At 40.0% G+C, this 22,169-nt stretch overlaps 2 protein-coding genes across 2 annotated transcripts; both read right to left on the bottom strand.

The window, feature by feature from the left end:
* Positions 1–1,443: 1,443 nt before the first annotated feature.
* LOC149833031 (putative (S)-N-methylcoclaurine 3'-hydroxylase isozyme 2) lies at positions 1,444–4,471 on the bottom strand. The gene is made up of 2 exons (XM_090014851.1): positions 3,598–4,471; positions 1,444–2,211 (listed from the first exon to the last, which is right to left on the bottom strand). The coding sequence occupies exons 1-2, from the start codon at positions 4,435–4,437 to the stop codon at positions 1,591–1,593; spliced, it is 1,461 nt and encodes a 486-aa protein (XP_089870977.1). The 5' UTR covers positions 4,438–4,471; the 3' UTR covers positions 1,444–1,590.
* Positions 4,472–16,704: 12,233 nt separating this feature from the next.
* LOC149833032 (putative (S)-N-methylcoclaurine 3'-hydroxylase isozyme 2) lies at positions 16,705–19,732 on the bottom strand. The gene is made up of 2 exons (XM_090014852.1): positions 18,859–19,732; positions 16,705–17,472 (listed from the first exon to the last, which is right to left on the bottom strand). Exons 1-2 carry the CDS (start codon positions 19,696–19,698, stop codon positions 16,852–16,854), a joined length of 1,461 nt encoding a protein of 486 aa, XP_089870978.1. The 5' UTR covers positions 19,699–19,732; the 3' UTR covers positions 16,705–16,851.
* Between the last annotated feature and the right edge of the window lie 2,437 nt (positions 19,733–22,169).

The following is a 22,169-nucleotide window of genomic DNA, read 5'->3' on the forward strand; positions in this document are numbered from 1 at the left end:
ATGTGGGAATGTATCCACATCGTTGATAACCACCACGTCAAACGTGGTGGTTAATCCAACACGGCTCTATTGGGGTTGATCTACCAAGTAGAAAGGCAAGAAGAAGCTGGAGGAGTATTAGCGTCAGGATCCGATTTGATACCATATAGATCACTTTTAGTTTTGTATTTTATTTATATAGTGTTTGCTGATAGTCTGAGGGCCCAAAAGCAGATGGAGTGCGCAGCCAGCAGCAGAGGCACACTAAATTTGTGTCTTGTGATGGCACCTGATCCTGTCTCACAAGCGCCATATATAGTACAAAAAAAACATAGTCCTGAGATTAGAGATTAGGGATGTCAATTGATTGGATATCCATCCAAATCCTACCCCAGTTGGTAATCCAAAATCATATCCAATTATAATTGGATGTGGATATGAATTTGATTTTTTGCTACCAAATCCAACAGATCCATATTTTATAGATATATGTATCGGATTACATGTAAAAAAAAAAATGAGTTTGATATGAACTTTCCACCGTCTGAGTTCAAATCTGAATCGGAATAATCTATTTGATCAATATCCTATTAGCCAGATATAGTATTGACCACATCCAATCTGAATCCGAACCGTTTTCATCCCTACTTGCGATATTAGCCCCTCAAGGTACGTGGTTAATGTAGGTAAGAAGCCCCCAAGTAAAAAACTGTAATATTTTTCTTTTCTTACTTTTTGGAACATCTGACCCTATAGATATAATTTACTTGTGGATTAGCAGTATTCAGCTGTTGGATTATGGTATTCCAACATGTATGTAAGATTTTGCAAAGGGTTAAAAAATCAATGGCCTACAATACACTAAAATTTTAAAACTCAAAAAATCATATTTTTACGTCCAAACAATACAAACCAAGAGTCGATTTTTGCTAATTTGACCATGCTGAACACTTCCATGTGGTTAGATTTGGTGCAAACGTCTCACTATGAGGACATTATGGGGGCTTGTATTTCAATCACACTACTTTCTTTGCCCAAATCTGATATACTTTCGGGTAGTCCTCCAATTACCACCTCATTAAATTGTATTCTTGTCTTCACTTTATGATCTAATTGGTCCATAGTTTGCTCAAAGATATTTTCTTGTGAGAGAAAAATTTTAATGAAAAAGATAAAAGGAAGTTTGGTGAATATAGGAGGTTACCAATCACCTCAATAACATGACAACAGAAACCACAACTTTACAAGAGGGGTTTATGATACATGACTTGAGAAATGCCTGCAATCTCCATGCATACTACTACATAAAAGAAGAAAGACAGATGATGTGGGAATCTCATTAAGCATTTCAACTTCATTCATTCAGGTTCTACTATGCTTCTTGGCACTCTGATAACTTGAACCAATGGTGTCTCCTTGGACCATAGTTTGCTCAAAAGATAACTTGAACCAATTGCTCATAACTTTATTGTACTATAATATGAAAATTTATTCACCATCAAAGATGGAAATCCATACTGCAGACAGATGCGAATTCTCATAAGTTGGCATAAGAGTTTTGGCCATTATTAAAGGAAAATAGTAAAGAAAGTTTAGCCCTAGTTATGAATGCTAGTGTCCAGTAAACTTGGGTATGAGCACCAGTGGGTGATCCCTCTGGAGTGTAAGGCTAAAACTCTCCTCCAAGGGAAGCTGGCGAGGGTCCATTCCATTTGGTAGTGACCACTCGAAGTTGTGCACCAAGGCTGCCACAATTGATTCAACAAGCCGAGTCGCAAGCGGCAACCCGGGACACATTCGTCTTCCCGAGCCGAATGGAATGTATTCATAAAAAGCACCCATGTAATCCAAATTAGGGGAGTCAATGAAGCGTTCTGGCATGAAGGTGAAGGGCTCAACCCAGAATGCTGGGTCCCTTCCTATTGTCCATAGATTCACCAACACCTGGCAGCCTTTTGGGATCGTGTGGCCGAGAACTTCGCACGTTTCCACTGCACGATGAACTAGAAATGGCACAGGTGGGTGCAATCTAAATGTCTCCTTTAAGCAAGCTTGGAGGTAAGGAAGTTCTTTTAGTTTCAAATCCGTGATGGAATCCAGTGTATCAGTGTTGCTGAATGCATTAGAGAGTTCCTCGCGAAGCTTAGCCAATGCCTCTGGTTTTTTTATGAGCTCTCCTATTACCCATTCTATTGCACTGGTTGTAGTGTCCGAACCAGCAACAAACATGTCCTGCATTGTGCACAAAAGTTAAAGATCAAATTACCATATTTAGATAATAGAGTATGGCATTTTGCCATTCAAAATCTTATTTGAGTTCATGAACTCCAAACAGCGGGTAACTTTTTGTCTCTATAAATTTTCTTTTGTCTCTGTTATAGATCGTACTGCAAGTTTACCAGCCTAGGCTTTGCTCATGCTAAAATCGTAAGACTGTGTGCTTCATAAGAGCTGTTTTTTTTTTTTTTTGGGTAAGCAGGCTGGGGAATAACCACGCCAGATTTGAACCTAAGACCCCTTGATGATCTTACCATCCAACTATCCCATTCAACAACCAATACATTAACGAGTCCAACAAAATTTTAAGTCTGTTTTTTATAAAACCAAGCACCTTGTTCCGGACGGCCATTGAAAGTAGTAAGAAAAAAAATCTTATTAAAATCTTGATTCATATTAGTAAACATATTTTGTTGGTGAACACATTTCAGTTACCCTATTAAAATGTTTTGTGAGACTTACAGACTTGGATTGGAATTGGGTGCAATGTGAATGCACACTTGCACCAATCACCGGTACCATCATCATCTGCTGTTGTGTCTCACAGCTGAGGGATGGCACTGGATCAGGGCAGGGGACAAGGTCTCCACTTTCGCTCAGTCTCAAAATTCTACTCTTGATTTTAAGCCTCATCCCTGCCTTCATGTCCTTTATCCCCAGTCCAAACAGGGCGAGGTGGGGTGGGGCCCTATTTCCTTTCGGTCCACTTTCATCTTTAAAGAAGGATCAAGGACGGGGTGAGGTGGGGATTGAGGGAGGAAGTGTAAGTCCATCCCTATTTTTTTCATGTCCTCCATTCTCAGTCCAAAGGGGGTGGGGGAAGCTTAAGTCTATCCCCAATTTATGTCTTTCATTCTGGGTCCAAACTGGGTGAGGCGAGGCAGGGCTGGGCGGAGCCCGTTTCCCCCGGTCCACTGCCATTCCTACTTTTTTTTTTTCACGTAAAAGAATCTATTTTTCACGTTAGAATGGATCCATCATTTAAAATAGGATGGGTTTCATAGTACATTCAATTCTAACAATTCAACAGAACCGTTTAGTCATTGTTTGGATGTATGATGGAACCCTCTTTACCATATTTCTGGAATCCGTGTCCACCTTTTCCACTCATTTTTCCATTAGCGAGGCCCACGTCCTTTTGTTTTTTATGTCACTTGTTTCTATTTTAACTCTTTTATATGTTTGGTGAAACAAACAAACAACAACAAAAAAAAAAAAAAAAAACGGTGAAAATACTTTCTAAAACGCATTTTTTTTCAAAGGAAAAAAAAAAATCTCATGAGAAAACAGTGACGCCAGAAACAAACGTCCACCAAACTGAGAAAAGGATTGGGCACTTACCAGAAGCACCGCTTTGATTTGGAGATCACTGAATCCACCAGAAAGCAGGACCTCTAGAAAATCATCACGGTGCTTCACCGCTCCACCCTTCCTCTGCAGAATGATGCCTTCCCATACATCGTATACTTGCCTGATGCAAGCTTCAGACTCTCTGTACAATCCCTGAATATCAAGGCCAGAGATCGCCGGAAAGAAGTCGGACACGTTCGGCGCAGTTGCTATTTCAATCATCCTCCGAATCAATCGCTTCATCTTGCTGGTACTTCCAATTGCACCCTCTGCATCGTCTGAAAAGGTGGAAGCAGCCATCAAACTGAAGATGGTACCAAACACTGCTTCAGGGATGTTGGTTGCCTTTCCCTCGTTGGAGCGAAGGTGTCTCACCAACTCCTCCACCTTTAGGTGCCTGAGATGTGCACCGGCTCGAAGCATCTTGCCTGAGAACAGCTGATTGCGGCAGACGGTTCTCAGTCTCTTCCATGAATCGGTGCAATCAGACCAAACCAAGCTGTAGTTGATGTAGCCGGGGATTCGACCAGCTTGGGGTAAGGCACGACCGGAGAGAGAGGGGTCATGAGTCTTGAGGATGAGGGAAGCGACGGAGGGTGAGGAGGCGACGACGACGCGCTGAGTGCCGAGCCGGAGGGAGATGAGGGGGCCATAGGTGCGAGCTAGGTTCGCAAGGGTGACATGAGGCTTGGGACCTAGTTGGAAGAGGTTGCCCACAAGAGGCCAACCTCTTGGTCCGGGTGGGAGGTTCTGTTTTTGTTTTCCTATGGGCCTTGAAAAGAGAAGGAAAAGTAGAGCTAGGAAAAGTGAGAGAAGCAACCACAGCTCCATGGTTGAAGACAGGTGAGTAGAGCAGAGTTCCTCAGCCTCATTGGAATACGGCTCCCATCATTTTAAATAGGATAGGTTCCATCATACATTCAATCCTAACCATCCAGCAGAACAGCTAGCTGTTCATTGGATGGCTAGGATTGAATGTCCATGTTCGCCTAATTGAGTTGTTATCTCTTGAAAGTGGGAGCAGATCAGGTCATGTGGCATAAAACTGATTCCTCGGTCAAGGTTCACTTGATGGATATATATGTTTATGGGCCCCACTCTCATGCTTCTGAGATTCATGGTTCCCATAGAATGAATTGAGGTCATCGGTGTTTAGTCCTAGTTGCCAAATTGGTTGAAAGCTATGGGAGAAGGGAGAGGTGATTAGGAACCTAACATCAAAAACTACATAAAACTAGTGATGGCAGTGGACAGGAGAAAAATGGAACCCCAACGAGGATGAAGGTGAAGATGGTGGTTAAAATCAAAACCCGTGCAGGCAGGGGCGTAGTAGCTAGGATTCATGTGAGGGGGGGGGGGGGGGGCAAACAGGGGTGTAGAAAAAAAGGTGGTGTGATAGTCGGTGGTTCGTGGGCAGCGCCCCCCAATTTTTTTTTTGAGATAAAATAAAAAATGGCTATAATTATTAATAAAAATCTATTTCATATGGACAAATCAGTCATTTTCAATCTCAACATAAAGTTCTTAAACATTATCTAATGGCAATATATAACACTGGTGCGATAATTTGAAGTTCATAACAATGCATAAATTTTATTTATGACAAAATAAATCAAAATAAGAATGTACCAACATGTCCAGCTATTGATTACAGATTGGTAATGCACGTCTGAAGATATATGTGGAGTATAAGAACCTATTAGACATTGCCACCAAAAACAAATATTCAACAAAATTTCTAAGTGCTTCAATTGCAAAAGTGATATAATAATCAATGTAGTTCTAAAGATAGAAGAAAAAAGAGGCAATTATAAGCATAACAATGACATCCTGATTGACTCACTAAAGCATCCAGAAGCTTGAAACAAGTTAAGAAGAGCAATCTCCTAAAATTGGGGCTACATGTTTTAACTTTTCCAAGTGAATAACCAGAAGAACGAATTAATTTTGGATCAACACTGCCATGAAAAACATCAAATTATGTGGTGGTAGCAAAAACCATCATGTACTGATTCTTCAGTCAAGATTCACCAAGACACTGTACCTTGAATATAACCACCCAAAAAAAAGATAAAAATGTTAAAGAAACTAAACTTGTTAAGAGTGAACATTTTAGTGCTCTTTGTTCAAGGCTAGATCCGGATCACAGAATTCACTGGTCCAGCCATCAAAATGCAAAAGTAGTTCAAATGAACTAGATCACAGGTCCCTAGCGACCCAGTTCACCATAATCAGTCAATCCATTTTCTTATTGTTGATGCAAAAAAATGAATCTACATTCAACGTCTGAGATCACTAGGTACTTAGTGAGTGGCAACCAAATCCAAATAAGATACTGGGCAAATCGAAACAAAGACCCAACTGTTCTTTTCAATTTGTTCCTGTATTTCATATGACCCACATTAAAAGAACCTATTTTCCAAGATTACTTTTTGTTAAATGAATTGATGAAGACAGATTTTCGTTTTCAACTAATGAAGAAAGACGATGAGAATCAACCTAAAGAAGAGAGAGTTCGATTCGAAGATCACTGGCCGAGTTTTGCTGAGGAACTCTGCAACTCACCGAAAGACGACACTGAAGCCAACACCGAAAGGGAACAAAAGAAGCACTAGCGGCGGCGACCGTATCTGGATTCCGCCGGCGTCATCGGCTGTTGCAAGCAGGGAGAGAGAGATGAGTGAGAAAGAGAATACAATACGTAACAGGGGCCCTGTTTTAAAACCCTATCGGGTTTCGGATCTGGGTCAGGTCCGGCCCGGGTCCGACCCGGCTTCTGAGGCAGGACTGGGCTACAACCCAATCCTGCCCCCCCCGCCCCCCCCCCCTCCTAGCTCAGCCCCTGCGTGCAGGGATGGAGATGGTGATAGATTTATGCTTTTCTCTGCCCCACCCTGTCCTGGTCTTCAATCTGCCTACCTTGTCCCCGGTCCTTCTTTAGGAATGGTAGTGGACTGAGGGGAAACAAGGTCATGCCCCGCCTTGCTCCCGTTTGGACCAGGGATGGAGGTCATGATTTTGAGATGGGGTGGGGGTGGGGGTGGAAATCTCGTCCCCTACCCCGGTCCACTGCCATCTCTACATAAAACTTATGGTTTTACTTTGATACATGGCCTTCTGGCAGAAAAAACAAATTGAATCACATGAGAAAGTTTTATAATAAGAACATGATTGTTAAACGAAAATACGAAAAAAAGTGTACTTTCAACATCAAGAAGTTAGCCCAAAAATGGTTCCACGCGTAGTGGGATGGGGCTTAGGCCATTAGGCAGGTTCAAATCCTATGAGCATCACCCTTTCAAAAGCCAAAGTGTAGCGAGTTCTTGTGGGTAAGGGGTAAGCTCACAAAAGTTTTTGTTGTTAAGATAGTGATTGTAAATATGGCAGGTAGAGCTAGCACGACTAGGTCTCTGATCTTGAGAGTGGTTTCTCGGTGTAAATATAAAAAAAACTTCAAATAAGTTATATTTTATATTAAAAAAAGCAAAATCATTATAAAGTTTTAAAAGCATGAAAAAACTGACTGTAACCTCATAAATGAATTCAACATGATTGATTTAATAAGAATTGACCCTTGAATTATACTTTTTTGGTGGATAAATAAGAACTTTTTAAATCACAATGAATAATGAATGAATTGACGAAAAATACTATAAACAAGTCGAATACGACAACTCAAGCGTTGATCATGAACAATGTACATCACATCCATAAAGTCAATTTGATAAAAAAACAACTTTCGTCTAAAGAGGGGTACGAAATCGTGTCGGGTTGGCGGGTCAGCATACCTCAACCCGAACCCGACCCGTTTATTAAACTGGTCGGTTGTGGCAAACACGAACCCGACCCGTTTAATAAACGGGTAACCCGACACGACCCGCCAACCCATTTACTAAATGGGTTGGGTCGGGTAAACGGGTGCTCAAGTTTGTGGGTCGGGTTGGCGGGTTGACGGGTCGGGTTGGCGGGTCGGCGGGTTGGCAGACGGTTGGCGGGTTGACCCACCCGCCTAACCCGTTTATTAAACGGGTCAGCTGGGTTGGCATACCCCCAACCCGAACCCGGGATGAGAGGCAGTTCAAGAGGAAGGAAGAAGGAGGATGTTGTGGTGAAAACGGATGGTCTGAGGGTTTCCCTTTAGTCGATTTTGAAAGAGGAGGATGGAAGAATCGAGAAGAGGGAGAGCTTGTTAAGGATTTATGGCTAGCCATGAGCGGAAGAGGGGGATGGAGCGAGAGGGGAAGTCGGCAAAGGGGAGGAAGAGGTTTCCAGAGGGTCAAGGGTATGCGAGAGAGAGAGAGAGTGTTTTTATAACCCTAAAAAAAATTTTTTGTTAAAAGCTTTTTATCAAAGGGCGAGACTCTGTTTTTAAAGAATTTTTCAAAAGGGTGGTCCAAAAAGTTTTTCTAAAAAATGGTTTTAGTTAAAAGATGTTTTTTAAAAGGAGGTTTTCAAAAATATTTATTTTTATTTTATTTTTTTCTATTTTTTCTATTTTTTTGTTCTTTTTCTTCATTTTCTATATATTTTTTTGACATTTTTGCAAACAAAACTCTAAAATCATGGAGTTTCTAAACTATCTATAAGATTTTACAAATATTTACAAAAGAGGGCTTTTACTGAGAATTCAAGGTTATTCTTTTGAAAAATTTCTTCACAAAGTGAGTTTATATCCAGAATTTAAGGAAATATTCGAGGTTTAAAACCTCAAATCGAGAAATACAGAGTTGTGGATCCAACAGGATACCAGATGGGCTATCTGAGCCTTTCAAAATTTATTTTTGGTATTTTGAAATTTTAATTTGAAAATTTAGATAACGAGGCTCAGATTACTGGATTTAGATCCGAAATTGAGTCAGATATATAAAATGGATTCATTTGTTGCTCGTATGACTCCTACAAAGTAATAATTAGAATATGAATTAATAATTAAGAATTACAATGTTTATGATAACATAATTCAAAGTAATTTGTATATTACAATATTTATTAATATAATAAATATATATCGTTGTCGCTCTCATCTTCTCTGATACAAAATATCCGGTGCTCTTACGTTTATGTGTTTCAACAAACGCATCCTTGTAAGGCACAATGTTTCTTTTTTTTGCTTCCTGTAATGTGACATGATATAAAAAATTGATTAATAAGTATGCAGAAATACTCACAAATTTGACTATATATATATATATATTGATGACTTACCATTTTCTTCTGGTGGCACCTAAAAGTCCTAGATCTACCTGTGTGTAGATGCGCATCGGGCATCACTGCTCGGTTTTGTGCAGCTTTTGCTGAGCGATTTTGAAAATCATTGCCTGCCCATCTATCGCACATGCCCTCCCAGTAATCTCTCCTCATGGCCCTTCCACTGCAGTAGATCATCTATCCCACCAGCTGCTTTTTTTCTTATAGTTTTCATATTGTGCAGCATGTCAGCAAATCGATTGGCAGCCGCCTTCTGCCACACTATCCTCGTGTCTTTCTCCTCGTTTGCACTCACTAAGCGATGTGAGACCTACAAATACTTTCAGAATGTTAGCACACATTTCACTAAAATATTGCTTGTTATGATAAATAATTGCATACCATGAATGAGAAAATTAAGTTGTCTAACACCTCCTTCGAGTACTCTTTCCATTGCGCTACCGGTCCCGGAAGATGATGTAGTAATGACTTCGTAATTCCTCGTATTACTTCTTGTTGCTCAAACCTCGCACTGTATATGAAAAGATACACATTAACAATCGACCGTCAATATACATTTTTTATAAGTTAAATATTGAACAAGTGACAATGAAATACTTACGATCAACCATCGATATATACTATTTGAATTACTTGTCGTGGGTCGCACGAAGAAGACCTTGCATCCGGCGTATGTAGGTCATGTGTAGGCAAAATAGCACCTACAGAACAATGAGTTAGAAATTCATATAATGTAGATTTCAACTAATCAAATATACAATTATTTAAATGATATACCTATCGAAGGAGCCCGTAAAGATGAAGTCTCAGATTGGCTACCACTGGATGCTCGACGACTGTGTCTTCCACGAACCATATTGTGACAAATTAAAATATACTAACAATACATTCAAACATTACAACACATTTCAATATATTCAAATCATTCTAATGATTCAAATCAAATTGAAAAAGCCTTCATGCAAGACATTCAAACATTGCTACACATTTCAATATATTCAAATCAATACAATACATTCAAATCATTCTAATCATTCAGATCAAATTGAAAAAAACTTTATGCAAGACATTCAAACATTACAACACATTTCAAGACATTCAAATCATTTAGATCATTCATATCTAATTAAAAAAAACTTCATGCAAGACATTCAAACATTGTAACACATTTCAATATATTCAAATCAATACAATACATTTCAATACATTCAAATCATTCAGATCAAATTGAAAAAACCTTCATACAAGACATTCAAACATTGCAATATATTTCAATATATTCAAATCATTCAGATTATTCATATCAAATTGGAAAAAAATTCATGCAAGTCATTCAAACATTGCAACACATTTCAATATATTCAAATCAATACAATACATTTCAATACATTCAAATCATTCTAATCATTTAGATTATTCAGATCAAATTGAAAAAAACTTCATGCAAGACATTCAAACATTGTAACACATTTCAATATATTCAAATCATTCTAATCATTCAGATCATTCATATCAAATTGAAAAAAAACTTCATGCAAGACATTCAAACATTACAACACATTTGAATATATTCAAATCAATACAATACATTTCAATACATTCAAATCATTCTAATCATTTAGATCATTCAGATCAAATTGTATTACAAGTTGTATTTCACTAGCTCGTGAATGACTCATCATCAAATTGTATTACAAGTTGTATTGCATTGTTAGTCACATGTGATGCTTAGCACTAAGCATCACGCAATTAGCTCAGCTACGTACTTGCAACGAACAAATATACAAAACAATCTACTCCCTCACATCTTGTAAGACAAGGGGACAGGGAAGAGGCTCGACCCCTCCCTGACAAAAAAAAAAAACAAGGATGGGGATGAGCCTGCTAAGCTGCCTGTCTGACAGTAATCGTGGAGGCAAGGGGCGGAGCCCCCTTGCCTGTCGGAAAGACATGGTGGCAGGGGATTTGCCCCCTGTCCACCAGAAAAAATAAGGAGAGGCAGGGGGCTCCTTCCTGCCTGACGACAAGAAGAAGGGGCGACAGGGGCTTGGCCTCTTTCCTCTTGTCGGCCTCCCAGCAACCATAGAGAGAGAGCGGAGGGCACGACAGAGGTTGCCGACAACCCGAAAGAAAGTCAAAGGGGCGGGGGGGGGGGGCATCGACCTCTTATCGGCCTCTTGGCAACAACATAGAGAGAGAGAGAGAGAGAGAAAGGAGGGAACAATAGGTTGCCGGCCCTCCGGGAACCCGAAAGAGAGAGAGGGGGGCAAGAGACGCGGCAGTGGCTACCGGCCTCCCGACAACAACAGAGAGAGAGAGAGAGAGGAGGGCATGACAAGGGTTGTCGGTCCTCCGGCAACTCGAAAGAGAGAGAGAGGGGGAGGGCACAACAGGCGTTGTTGGCCCTCCGGCAACCCGAAAGAGAGAGAGGGGGAGGGCACGACAGGGGTTGTCGGCCCTCCGGCAACCTGAAAGAGAGTGAGGAGGGTGAGAGACGCGGTAGGGAGCCACCGGACTTCCGACAACAACAAAGAGAGAGGGGAGGGCATGACAGTGGTTGCCGACCCTCTGCTAACCCGAAAGAGAGAGAGAGAGAGAGGAGGGCACGGTAGGGGTTGTCGGCCCTCCGGCAACCCGAAAAAGAGTGAGGGGGGCGGGCCCAAGAAGAATAATAAGAAGAAGGGTGGGGGGTCACCTTCAGTTGTCGGACGAGAGGTCGGCGGCCAGCGGGCGGGCGACGAGAGCTCGATGACCGACAATAGAAAAAAGAAGGGGAAAAGGGGCTCGAATTAGGGATTTACGAGAAATTTAGTGACTGATTAGCGACAGCCAAATTCTGTTGCCTACGTCGTTGCAAATGTGCGACAGAGTAGCGACAAACATTTTTTGTTGTTATTCCATCGCTAATTTGTGATGGGGATTGAGACAGAATTTGTACGTCGCTAAGCCGTCGCTAGTTAGCGACGGATGCACGATGAAATAATTTTTGTCATTAATTCCATAAATAATTTGAATGTTTGCGACAAATATTTTTCTCTTGTTATTCCGTCGCTAATGGGTGACAGAAAAAATTCGTCGCAAATATTCATTGCTAGTTGAAGTTTTTCTTGTAGTGTGCACCAACCTAAAGCATCTTGCTAGTCAATGTATTCCATGTACTTGAGATGGGCACCAACTTGAGATGTTGTTGCATCTATGTATTGGATTATCATTGGGTTTCATAAAGGATCTAATAACCATGTAGACTTTTATTGTGCAGTTATAGTGGGGATGATTATTGAAGAGTGGGGTAAGTTATCCGCAATTTGTGCTAAATCTTCTATATGTTGATGTAATGAATTACTTTATGAAATTAGAGCATGACTTTAAATTTATGTGTCTAAAAAACATATAGTTTTAGGTTTCTCATTATATACATAAAAAATGAAAATAGAATTATGATTAAAATGCTTCGTGAAAGAATGCTTTGAACGCTTAATGCATGACTTTTGTTCATGCTTTTAAATAACAAAACATAATAATTAGATTTGGATACATTGATCTAAAGCTGATATGATCACATAGTGATTAGATTGTAATTGGCTTTGAGAAAGTAAGAGTAAATAACTCAAATTGCATGTTTAATAAAAATATATATGTATATATGCTTTTCACACAACACATGAAAAGTGAGAGCATTTGCCATATTTTAAAAATTCATTAAATAAGTTTGGTTTGAGATATTTGAAGCTTATGATGTAAATTGCATGCAATGTGACTAGATTTTAATTTGAGTCAAGATTAAGGTTTACTAATATTGATTTTAAACATGAAAATTCTATTAATATAAATGTCGACATAATTAACTTGCATCAATGGGTTGATGAACAATTTAACAATGAATTAAATCTTGAAGTTTAATTTATTAGAAGTATGGCAAACAACGTATTGTTGGTGAGTAATATGAGCAAGTTGGAAATGAACCAACTATTGGATAGTCATCCCATGAATAGTCATAAAAAAGATCATGCATTCTTCCTAAAAAAGAGATGTTGGGAGGGTTGGTGGTCATGATGGCCTTACCTAATGCTCATGTGGTTAGTGGAAGTTGGCCATCTCTACTAACCATGTGAGAAGATAATCGTGGTTAGTGAAGATTGGTCACCTCTACTAACATGTGACGAAATCTTTTTTTATTGTACAAGATTCAAAAAAAATGCAATAATGATGTTTTAACTTACATATGTATGTTGAAATTTATCATGATTGCTTGTTTGAATTCATGAATGTATGTTTTGTTTTACATGCTTTAGATGTTTTATGAATAATATACAACATAGTCATGTTAATTTTTGTAATAATGTTTATGATTATTTGGATCTGAATATATTAATAGAGTGTATAATCTATGGTGAATTCTTGTTAAAAAAAATTTCAATCTCATGTTAAAAAAAAAACAAAGAAAGAGCAAATCTTCTCTTTCGACACAGTTTGGGAAATGTAAAAGAAAAAAGTGCCTAAAGCAACTTTCAAGTTTCAAGGGTTTCTACTTTCAAAATTAAGCTTCCCATGTCTATGGATTAGATAAATTTGACTTGTATTACTCATGGTAGTTGTGACAGGTGACAAAAGCAAGTTGTGAAAAACAACTACTTGATGTGGCTCTACTCCGACCATATACTTCATGGAGATGTCCATGATGATATGACACGCAAGGGATATAGTGTGAACCCAACTCTAGTGGCAATGATAAGCCTCATATATGTCAAAAACAATACACCACGATTCCGAAAAACTTAGAACCACGTTTATAAATTAATAAGTTTTCTTTTTATGTCTTAATAGCAATGAAACCAAAGATGGTGGATGCTATGAAAACATCGAGTGGTGTTGCATGCCCATGCTTTGATGTGGGAAGAGTGCACCTCAGGGAAAGGTGCCCCTTTCTTTCAACAGGATACTGACAGGGAAGATGTACATTAATAGTGAGAGTATAATCTATGGTAAATTCTTGAAAAGTAAAAGCATTGGTCACGTTTGACAAATCAAATTTTTATGAATTTATACGATATTAATTTTTTATGAATTCGTGAGATGATACAAATTGATAGTTCTCTACTGGGGTACATGTGAATTTTATATAAAGTTATTAAGATATAATGATGTTTTATGACATGGTCATGAAAGAATAATATGAACCACATAACTATCTAAGAAAGTGAGATCTTCACTATGATATATGTGCAAAAAAATTCACCATGGTGATACATATTTATTTTCTCAAGAACATAAACTACATAGTTAAGGATGCAATGAAAGTAAAAATAAATAAATTTTGCACATTAAAAGTTATGATTGAAATTTTTGACATGATGTGAAATCCATATAGATATGTGAAATGAGTCTATGAAAGAATCATGATGGAAAGATAACCTAGTTTGTGAATATCTCCATAAAAAGGATATATCATGAAGAAAAAACTCAGCTAGTATATGTAAAACCTCGTGCTGTCATGATTAAACTCATATTATATATGAAAAAAATCATAATTCATATAATGATAAAAAAAATCAGATATATGAAAAAATAACTTGTAACATGTGAAAAAGATATCACAGTTAAATATCTATGTATTGAATCCAAAGTTGGCCATTGAATCTCACAAAGAATCCAATAATAACCTAGGTAACGGACTCTTAGTATGCAGTGATACTAAATCCTCTATATTTTTTGGGCTGAAGGTGTAATCTATAAGGGCTCAACAATAGTAGTAGAGAACCCTCCTCGAGGAAGTCATCAACGTCTCTTACTCTCTCCCTCTCTCGTTCAATCTCCATTTATATGTGTGTGCACTACGAATCCGCTGCAACTATATTGTATTGGGGCTAACCGATTATTCGGGTTCAGAGCCGAACCTGTAAAGAGGCCAATGAGGCTTGGGCCTCAGGGCCCCTGGGCCCAAAAAAAATTTAGGGGCCCATTTTTAAGGCCCGAGCTCCCCATAAAAATTTTAAGGGCCCATTTTATTGTTATTTTGATTGTTTAAAAAAAATTCAGAGGCGCTGCCCCGAACTCCTGCTATTAATAAGGGGTTCATTTTTTCGCTCTGCCTCAGGCCCCATAAAACACAGGTACAGTTTGTTGGGATATCGATTGTCCGGTGTCACCGACTCTTGAAAAGCGGTGACCCTACGTAAAGATAGAAAACACAGAGCAAAAATACAGGGGACGCATACCTGATCCGGCCAATTGGATGTTGTGGTTACCGAAAATGGAGGTCGTCGGATGTTCTCTGCTCAGCCGGGCTGCAGCCACCACAAGAGCAGGCTTCCTTAGGCAGCCGGTGAGTAGACCTGTATTCCTCTACATAGGGTCGCTCACGATACCCTGTATTTATAAAGCATAGGGTGGGAACGGTTTGCGTAACTGTTTCTCCTTATCGTATGGTGATTTATCGGATGAATCATCCCTGATGTGGGAATGTATCCACATCGTTGATAACCACCACGTCAAACGTGGTGGTTAATCCAACACGGCTCTATTGGGGTTGATCTACCAAGTAGAAAGGCAAGAAGAAGCTGGAGGAGTATTAGCGTCAGGATCCGATTTGATACCATATAGATCACTTTTAGTTTTGTATTTTATTTATATAGTGTTTGCTGATAGTCTGAGGGCCCAAAAGCAGATGGAGTGCGCAGCCAGCAGCAGAGGCACACTAAATTTGTGTCTTGTGATGGCACCTGATCCTGTCTCACAAGCGCCATAGTACAAAAAAAACATAGTCCTGAGATTAGAGATTAGGGATGTCAATTGATTGGATATCCATCCAAATCCTACCCCAGTTGGTAATCCAAAATCATATCCAATTATAATTGGATGTGGATATGAATTTGATTTTTTGCTACCAAATCCAACAGATCCATATTTTATAGATATATGTATCGGATTACATGTAAAAAAAAAAATGAGTTTGATATGAACTTTCCACCGTCTGAGTTCAAATCTGAATCGGAATAATCTATTTGATCAATATCCTATTAGCCAGATATAGTATTGACCACATCCAATCTGAATCCGAACCGTTTTCATCCCTACTTGCGATATTAGCCCCTCAAGGTACGTGGTTAATGTAGGTAAGAAGCCCCCAAGTAAAAAACTGTAATATTTTTCTTTTCTTACTTTTTGGAACATCTGACCCTATAGATATAATTTACTTGTGGATTAGCAGTATTCAGCTGTTGGATTATGGTATTCCAACATGTATGTAAGATTTTGCAAAGGGTTAAAAAATCAATGGCCTACAATACACTAAAATTTTAAAACTCAAAAAATCATATTTTTACGTCCAAACAATACAAACCAAGAGTCGATTTTTGCTAATTTGACCATGCTGAACACTTCCATGTGGTTAGATTTGGTGCAAACGTCTCACTATGAGGACATTATGGGGGCTTGTATTTCAATCACACTACTTTCTTTGCCCAAATCTGATATACTTTCGGGTAGTCCTCCAATTACCACCTCATTAAATTGTATTCTTGTCTTCACTTTATGATCTAATTGGTCCATAGTTTGCTCAAAGATATTTTCTTGTGAGAGAAAAATTTTAATGAAAAAGATAAAAGGAAGTTTGGTGAATATAGGAGGTTACCAATCACCTCAATAACATGACAACAGAAACCACAACTTTACAAGAGGGGTTTATGATACATGACTTGAGAAATGCCTGCAATCTCCATGCATACTACTACATAAAAGAAGAAAGACAGATGATGTGGGAATCTCATTAAGCATTTCAACTTCATTCATTCAGGTTCTACTATGCTTCTTGGCACTCTGATAACTTGAACCAATGGTGTCTCCTTGGACCATAGTTTGCTCAAAAGATAACTTGAACCAATTGCTCATAACTTTATTGTACTATAATATGAAAATTTATTCACCATCAAAGATGGAAATCCATACTGCAGACAGATGCGAATTCTCATAAGTTGGCATAAGAGTTTTGGCCATTATTAAAGGAAAATAGTAAAGAAAGTTTAGCCCTAGTTATGAATGCTAGTGTCCAGTAAACTTGGGTATGAGCACCAGTGGGTGATCCCTCTGGAGTGTAAGGCTAAAACTCTCCTCCAAGGGAAGCTGGCGAGGGTCCATTCCATTTGGTAGTGACCACTCGAAGTTGTGCACCAAGGCTGCCACAATTGATTCAACAAGCCGAGTCGCAAGCGGCAACCCGGGACACATTCGTCTTCCCGAGCCGAATGGAATGTATTCATAAAAAGCACCCATGTAATCCAAATTAGGGGAGTCAATGAAGCGTTCTGGCATGAAGGTGAAGGGCTCAACCCAGAATGCTGGGTCCCTTCCTATTGTCCATAGATTCACCAACACCTGGCAGCCTTTTGGGATCGTGTGGCCGAGAACTTCGCACGTTTCCACTGCACGATGAACTAGAAATGGCACAGGTGGGTGCAATCTAAATGTCTCCTTTAAGCAAGCTTGGAGGTAAGGAAGTTCTTTTAGTTTCAAATCCGTGATGGAATCCAGTGTATCAGTGTTGCTGAATGCATTAGAGAGTTCCTCGCGAAGCTTAGCCAATGCCTCTGGTTTTTTTATGAGCTCTCCTATTACCCATTCTATTGCACTGGTTGTAGTGTCCGAACCAGCAACAAACATGTCCTGCATTGTGCACAAAAGTTAAAGATCAAATTACCATATTTAGATAATAGAGTATGGCATTTTGCCATTCAAAATCTTATTTGAGTTCATGAACTCCAAACAGCGGGTAACTTTTTGTCTCTATAAATTTTCTTTTGTCTCTGTTATAGATCGTACTGCAAGTTTACCAGCCTAGGCTTTGCTCATGCTAAAATCGTAAGACTGTGTGCTTCATAAGAGCTGTTTTTTTTTTTTTTTGGGTAAGCAGGCTGGGGAATAACCACGCCAGATTTGAACCTAAGACCCCTTGATGATCTTACCATCCAACTATCCCATTCAACAACCAATACATTAACGAGTCCAACAAAATTTTAAGTCTGTTTTTTATAAAACCAAGCACCTTGTTCCGGACGGCCATTGAAAGTAGTAAGAAAAAAAATCTTATTAAAATCTTGATTCATATTAGTAAACATATTTTGTTGGTGAACACATTTCAGTTACCCTATTAAAATGTTTTGTGAGACTTACAGACTTGGATTGGAATTGGGTGCAATGTGAATGCACACTTGCACCAATCACCGGTACCATCATCATCTGCTGTTGTGTCTCACAGCTGAGGGATGGCACTGGATCAGGGCAGGGGACAAGGTCTCCACTTTCGCTCAGTCTCAAAATTCTACTCTTGATTTTAAGCCTCATCCCTGCCTTCATGTCCTTTATCCCCAGTCCAAACAGGGCGAGGTGGGGTGGGGCCCTATTTCCTTTCGGTCCACTTTCATCTTTAAAGAAGGATCAAGGACGGGGTGAGGTGGGGATTGAGGGAGGAAGTGTAAGTCCATCCCTATTTTTTTCATGTCCTCCATTCTCAGTCCAAAGGGGGTGGGGGAAGCTTAAGTCTATCCCCAATTTATGTCTTTCATTCTGGGTCCAAACTGGGTGAGGCGAGGCAGGGCTGGGCGGAGCCCGTTTCCCCCGGTCCACTGCCATTCCTACTTTTTTTTTTTCACGTAAAAGAATCTATTTTTCACGTTAGAATGGATCCATCATTTAAAATAGGATGGGTTTCATAGTACATTCAATTCTAACAATTCAACAGAACCGTTTAGTCATTGTTTGGATGTATGATGGAACCCTCTTTACCATATTTCTGGAATCCGTGTCCACCTTTTCCACTCATTTTTCCATTAGCGAGGCCCACGTCCTTTTGTTTTTTATGTCACTTGTTTCTATTTTAACTCTTTTATATGTTTGGTGAAACAAACAAACAACAACAAAAAAAAAAAAAAAAAACGGTGAAAATACTTTCTAAAACGCATTTTTTTTCAAAGGAAAAAAAAAAATCTCATGAGAAAACAGTGACGCCAGAAACAAACGTCCACCAAACTGAGAAAAGGATTGGGCACTTACCAGAAGCACCGCTTTGATTTGGAGATCACTGAATCCACCAGAAAGCAGGACCTCTAGAAAATCATCACGGTGCTTCACCGCTCCACCCTTCCTCTGCAGAATGATGCCTTCCCATACATCGTATACTTGCCTGATGCAAGCTTCAGACTCTCTGTACAATCCCTGAATATCAAGGCCAGAGATCGCCGGAAAGAAGTCGGACACGTTCGGCGCAGTTGCTATTTCAATCATCCTCCGAATCAATCGCTTCATCTTGCTGGTACTTCCAATTGCACCCTCTGCATCGTCTGAAAAGGTGGAAGCAGCCATCAAACTGAAGATGGTACCAAACACTGCTTCAGGGATGTTGGTTGCCTTTCCCTCGTTGGAGCGAAGGTGTCTCACCAACTCCTCCACCTTTAGGTGCCTGAGATGTGCACCGGCTCGAAGCATCTTGCCTGAGAACAGCTGATTGCGGCAGACGGTTCTCAGTCTCTTCCATGAATCGGTGCAATCAGACCAAACCAAGCTGTAGTTGATGTAGCCGGGGATTCGACCAGCTTGGGGTAAGGCACGACCGGAGAGAGAGGGGTCATGAGTCTTGAGGATGAGGGAAGCGACGGAGGGTGAGGAGGCGACGACGACGCGCTGAGTGCCGAGCCGGAGGGAGATGAGGGGGCCATAGGTGCGAGCTAGGTTCGCAAGGGTGACATGAGGCTTGGGACCTAGTTGGAAGAGGTTGCCCACAAGAGGCCAACCTCTTGGTCCGGGTGGGAGGTTCTGTTTTTGTTTTCCTATGGGCCTTGAAAAGAGAAGGAAAAGTAGAGCTAGGAAAAGTGAGAGAAGCAACCACAGCTCCATGGTTGAAGACAGGTGAGTAGAGCAGAGTTCCTCAGCCTCATTGGAATACGGCTCCCATCATTTTAAATAGGATAGGTTCCATCATACATTCAATCCTAACCATCCAGCAGAACAGCTAGCTGTTCATTGGATGGCTAGGATTGAATGTCCATGTTCGCCTAATTGAGTTGTTATCTCTTGAAAGTGGGAGCAGATCAGGTCATGTGGCATAAAACTGATTCCTCGGTCAAGGTTCACTTGATGGATATATATGTTTATGGGCCCCACTCTCATGCTTCTGAGATTCATGGTTCCCATAGAATGAATTGAGGTCATCGGTGTTTAGTCCTAGTTGCCAAATTGGTTGAAAGCTATGGGAGAAGGGAGAGGTGATTAGGAACCTAACATCAAAAACTACATAAAACTAGTGATGGCAGTGGACAGGAGAAAAATGGAACCCCAACGAGGATGAAGGTGAAGATGGTGGTTAAAATCAAAACCCGTGCAGGCAGGGGCGTAGTAGCTAGGATTCATGTGAGGGGGGGGGGGGGGGGGGGGCAAACAGGGGTGTAGAAAAAAAGGTGGTGTGATAGTCGGTGGTTCGTGGGCAGCGCCCCCAAAATTTTTTTTTTGAGATAAAATAAAAAATGGCTATAATTATTAATAAAAATCTATTTCATATGGACAAATCAGTCTTTTTCAATCTCAACATAAAGTTCTTAAATATTATCTAATGGCAATATATAACACTGGTGCGATAATTTGAAGTTCATAACAATGCATAAATTTTATTTATGACAAAATAAATCAAAATAAGAATGTACCAACATGTCCAGCTATTGATTACAGATTGGTAATGCACGTCTGAAGATATATGTGGAGTATAAGAACCTATTAGACATTGCCACCAAAAACAAATATTCAACAAAATTTCTAAGTGCTTCAATTGTAAAAAGTGATATAATAATCAATGTAGTTCTAAAGATAGAAGAAAAAAGAGGCAATTATAAGCATAACAATGACATCCTGATTGACTCACTAAAGCATCCAGAAGCTTGAAACAAGTTAAGAAGAGCAATCTCCTAAAATTGGGGCTACATGTTTTAACTTTTCCAAGTGAATAACCAGAAGAACGAATTAATTTTGGATCAACACTGCCATGAAAAACATCAAATTATGTGGTGGTAGCAAAAACCATCATGTACTGATTCTTCAGTCAAGATTCACCAAGACACTGTACCTTGAATATAACCACCCAAAAAAAAGATAAAAATGTTAAAGAAACTAAACTTGTTAAGAGTGAACATTTTAGTGCTCTTTGTTCAAGGCTAGATCCGGATCACAGAATTCACTGGTCCAGCCATCAAAATGCAAAAGTAGTTCAAATGAACTAGATCACAGGTCCCTAGCGACCCAGTTCACCATAATCAGTCAATCCATTTTCTTATTGTTGATGCAAAAAAATGAATCTACATTCAACGTCTGAGATCACTAGGTACTTAGTGAGTGGCAACCAAATCCAAATAAGATACTGGGCAAATCGAAACAAAGACCCAACTGTTCTTTTCAATTTGTTCCTCTATTTCATATGACCCACATTAAAAGAACCTATTTTCCAAGATTACTTTTTGTTAAATGAATTGATGAAGACAGATTTTCGTTTTCAACTAATGAAGAAAGACGATGAGAATCAACCTAAAGAAGAGAGAGTTCGATTCGAAGATCACTGGCCGAATTTTGCTGAGGAACTCTGCAACTCACCGAAAGCCGACACTGAAGCCAACACCGAAAGGGAACAAAAGAAGCACTAGCGGCGGCGACCGTATCTGGATTCTGCCGGCGTCATCGGCTGTTGCAAGCAGGGAGAGAGAGAGGAGTGAGAAAGAGAATACAATACGTAACAGGGGCCCTGTTTCAAAACCCTATCGGGTTTCAGATCTGGGTCAGGTCCGGCCCGGGTCTGACCCAGCTTCTGAGGCAGGACTGGGCTACAACCCAGTCCTGCCCCCCCCCCCCTCCTAGCTCAGCCCCTGCTTGCAGGGATGAAGATGGTGATAGATTTATGCTTTTCTCTGCCCCACTCTGTCCTGGTCTTCAATCTGCCTACCTTGTCCCCGGTCCTTCTTTAGGAATGGTAGTGGACTGAGGGGAAACAAGGTCATGCCCCGCCTTGCTCCCGTTTGGACCAGGGATGGAGGTCATGATTTTTAGATGGGGTGGGGGTGGGGGTGGAAATCTCGTCCCCTACCCCGGTCCACTGCCATCTCTACATAAAACTTATGGTTTTACTTTGATACATGGCCTTCTGGCAGAAAAAACAAATTGAATCACATGAGAAAGTTTTATAATAAGAACATGATTGTTAAACGAAAATACGAAAAAAAGTGTACTTTCAACATCAAGAAGTTAGCCCAAAAATGGTTCCACGCGTAGTGGGATGGGGCTTAGGCCATTAGGCAGGTTCAAATCCTATGAGCATCACCCTTTCAAAA

The sequence above is a fragment of the Nuphar pumila genome, chromosome 7 (genome assembly GCF_984573655.1).
Source record: "Nuphar pumila chromosome 7, dmNupPumi1.hap1.1, whole genome shotgun sequence".
Classification (NCBI taxonomy): Eukaryota; Viridiplantae; Streptophyta; class Magnoliopsida; order Nymphaeales; family Nymphaeaceae; genus Nuphar; species Nuphar pumila.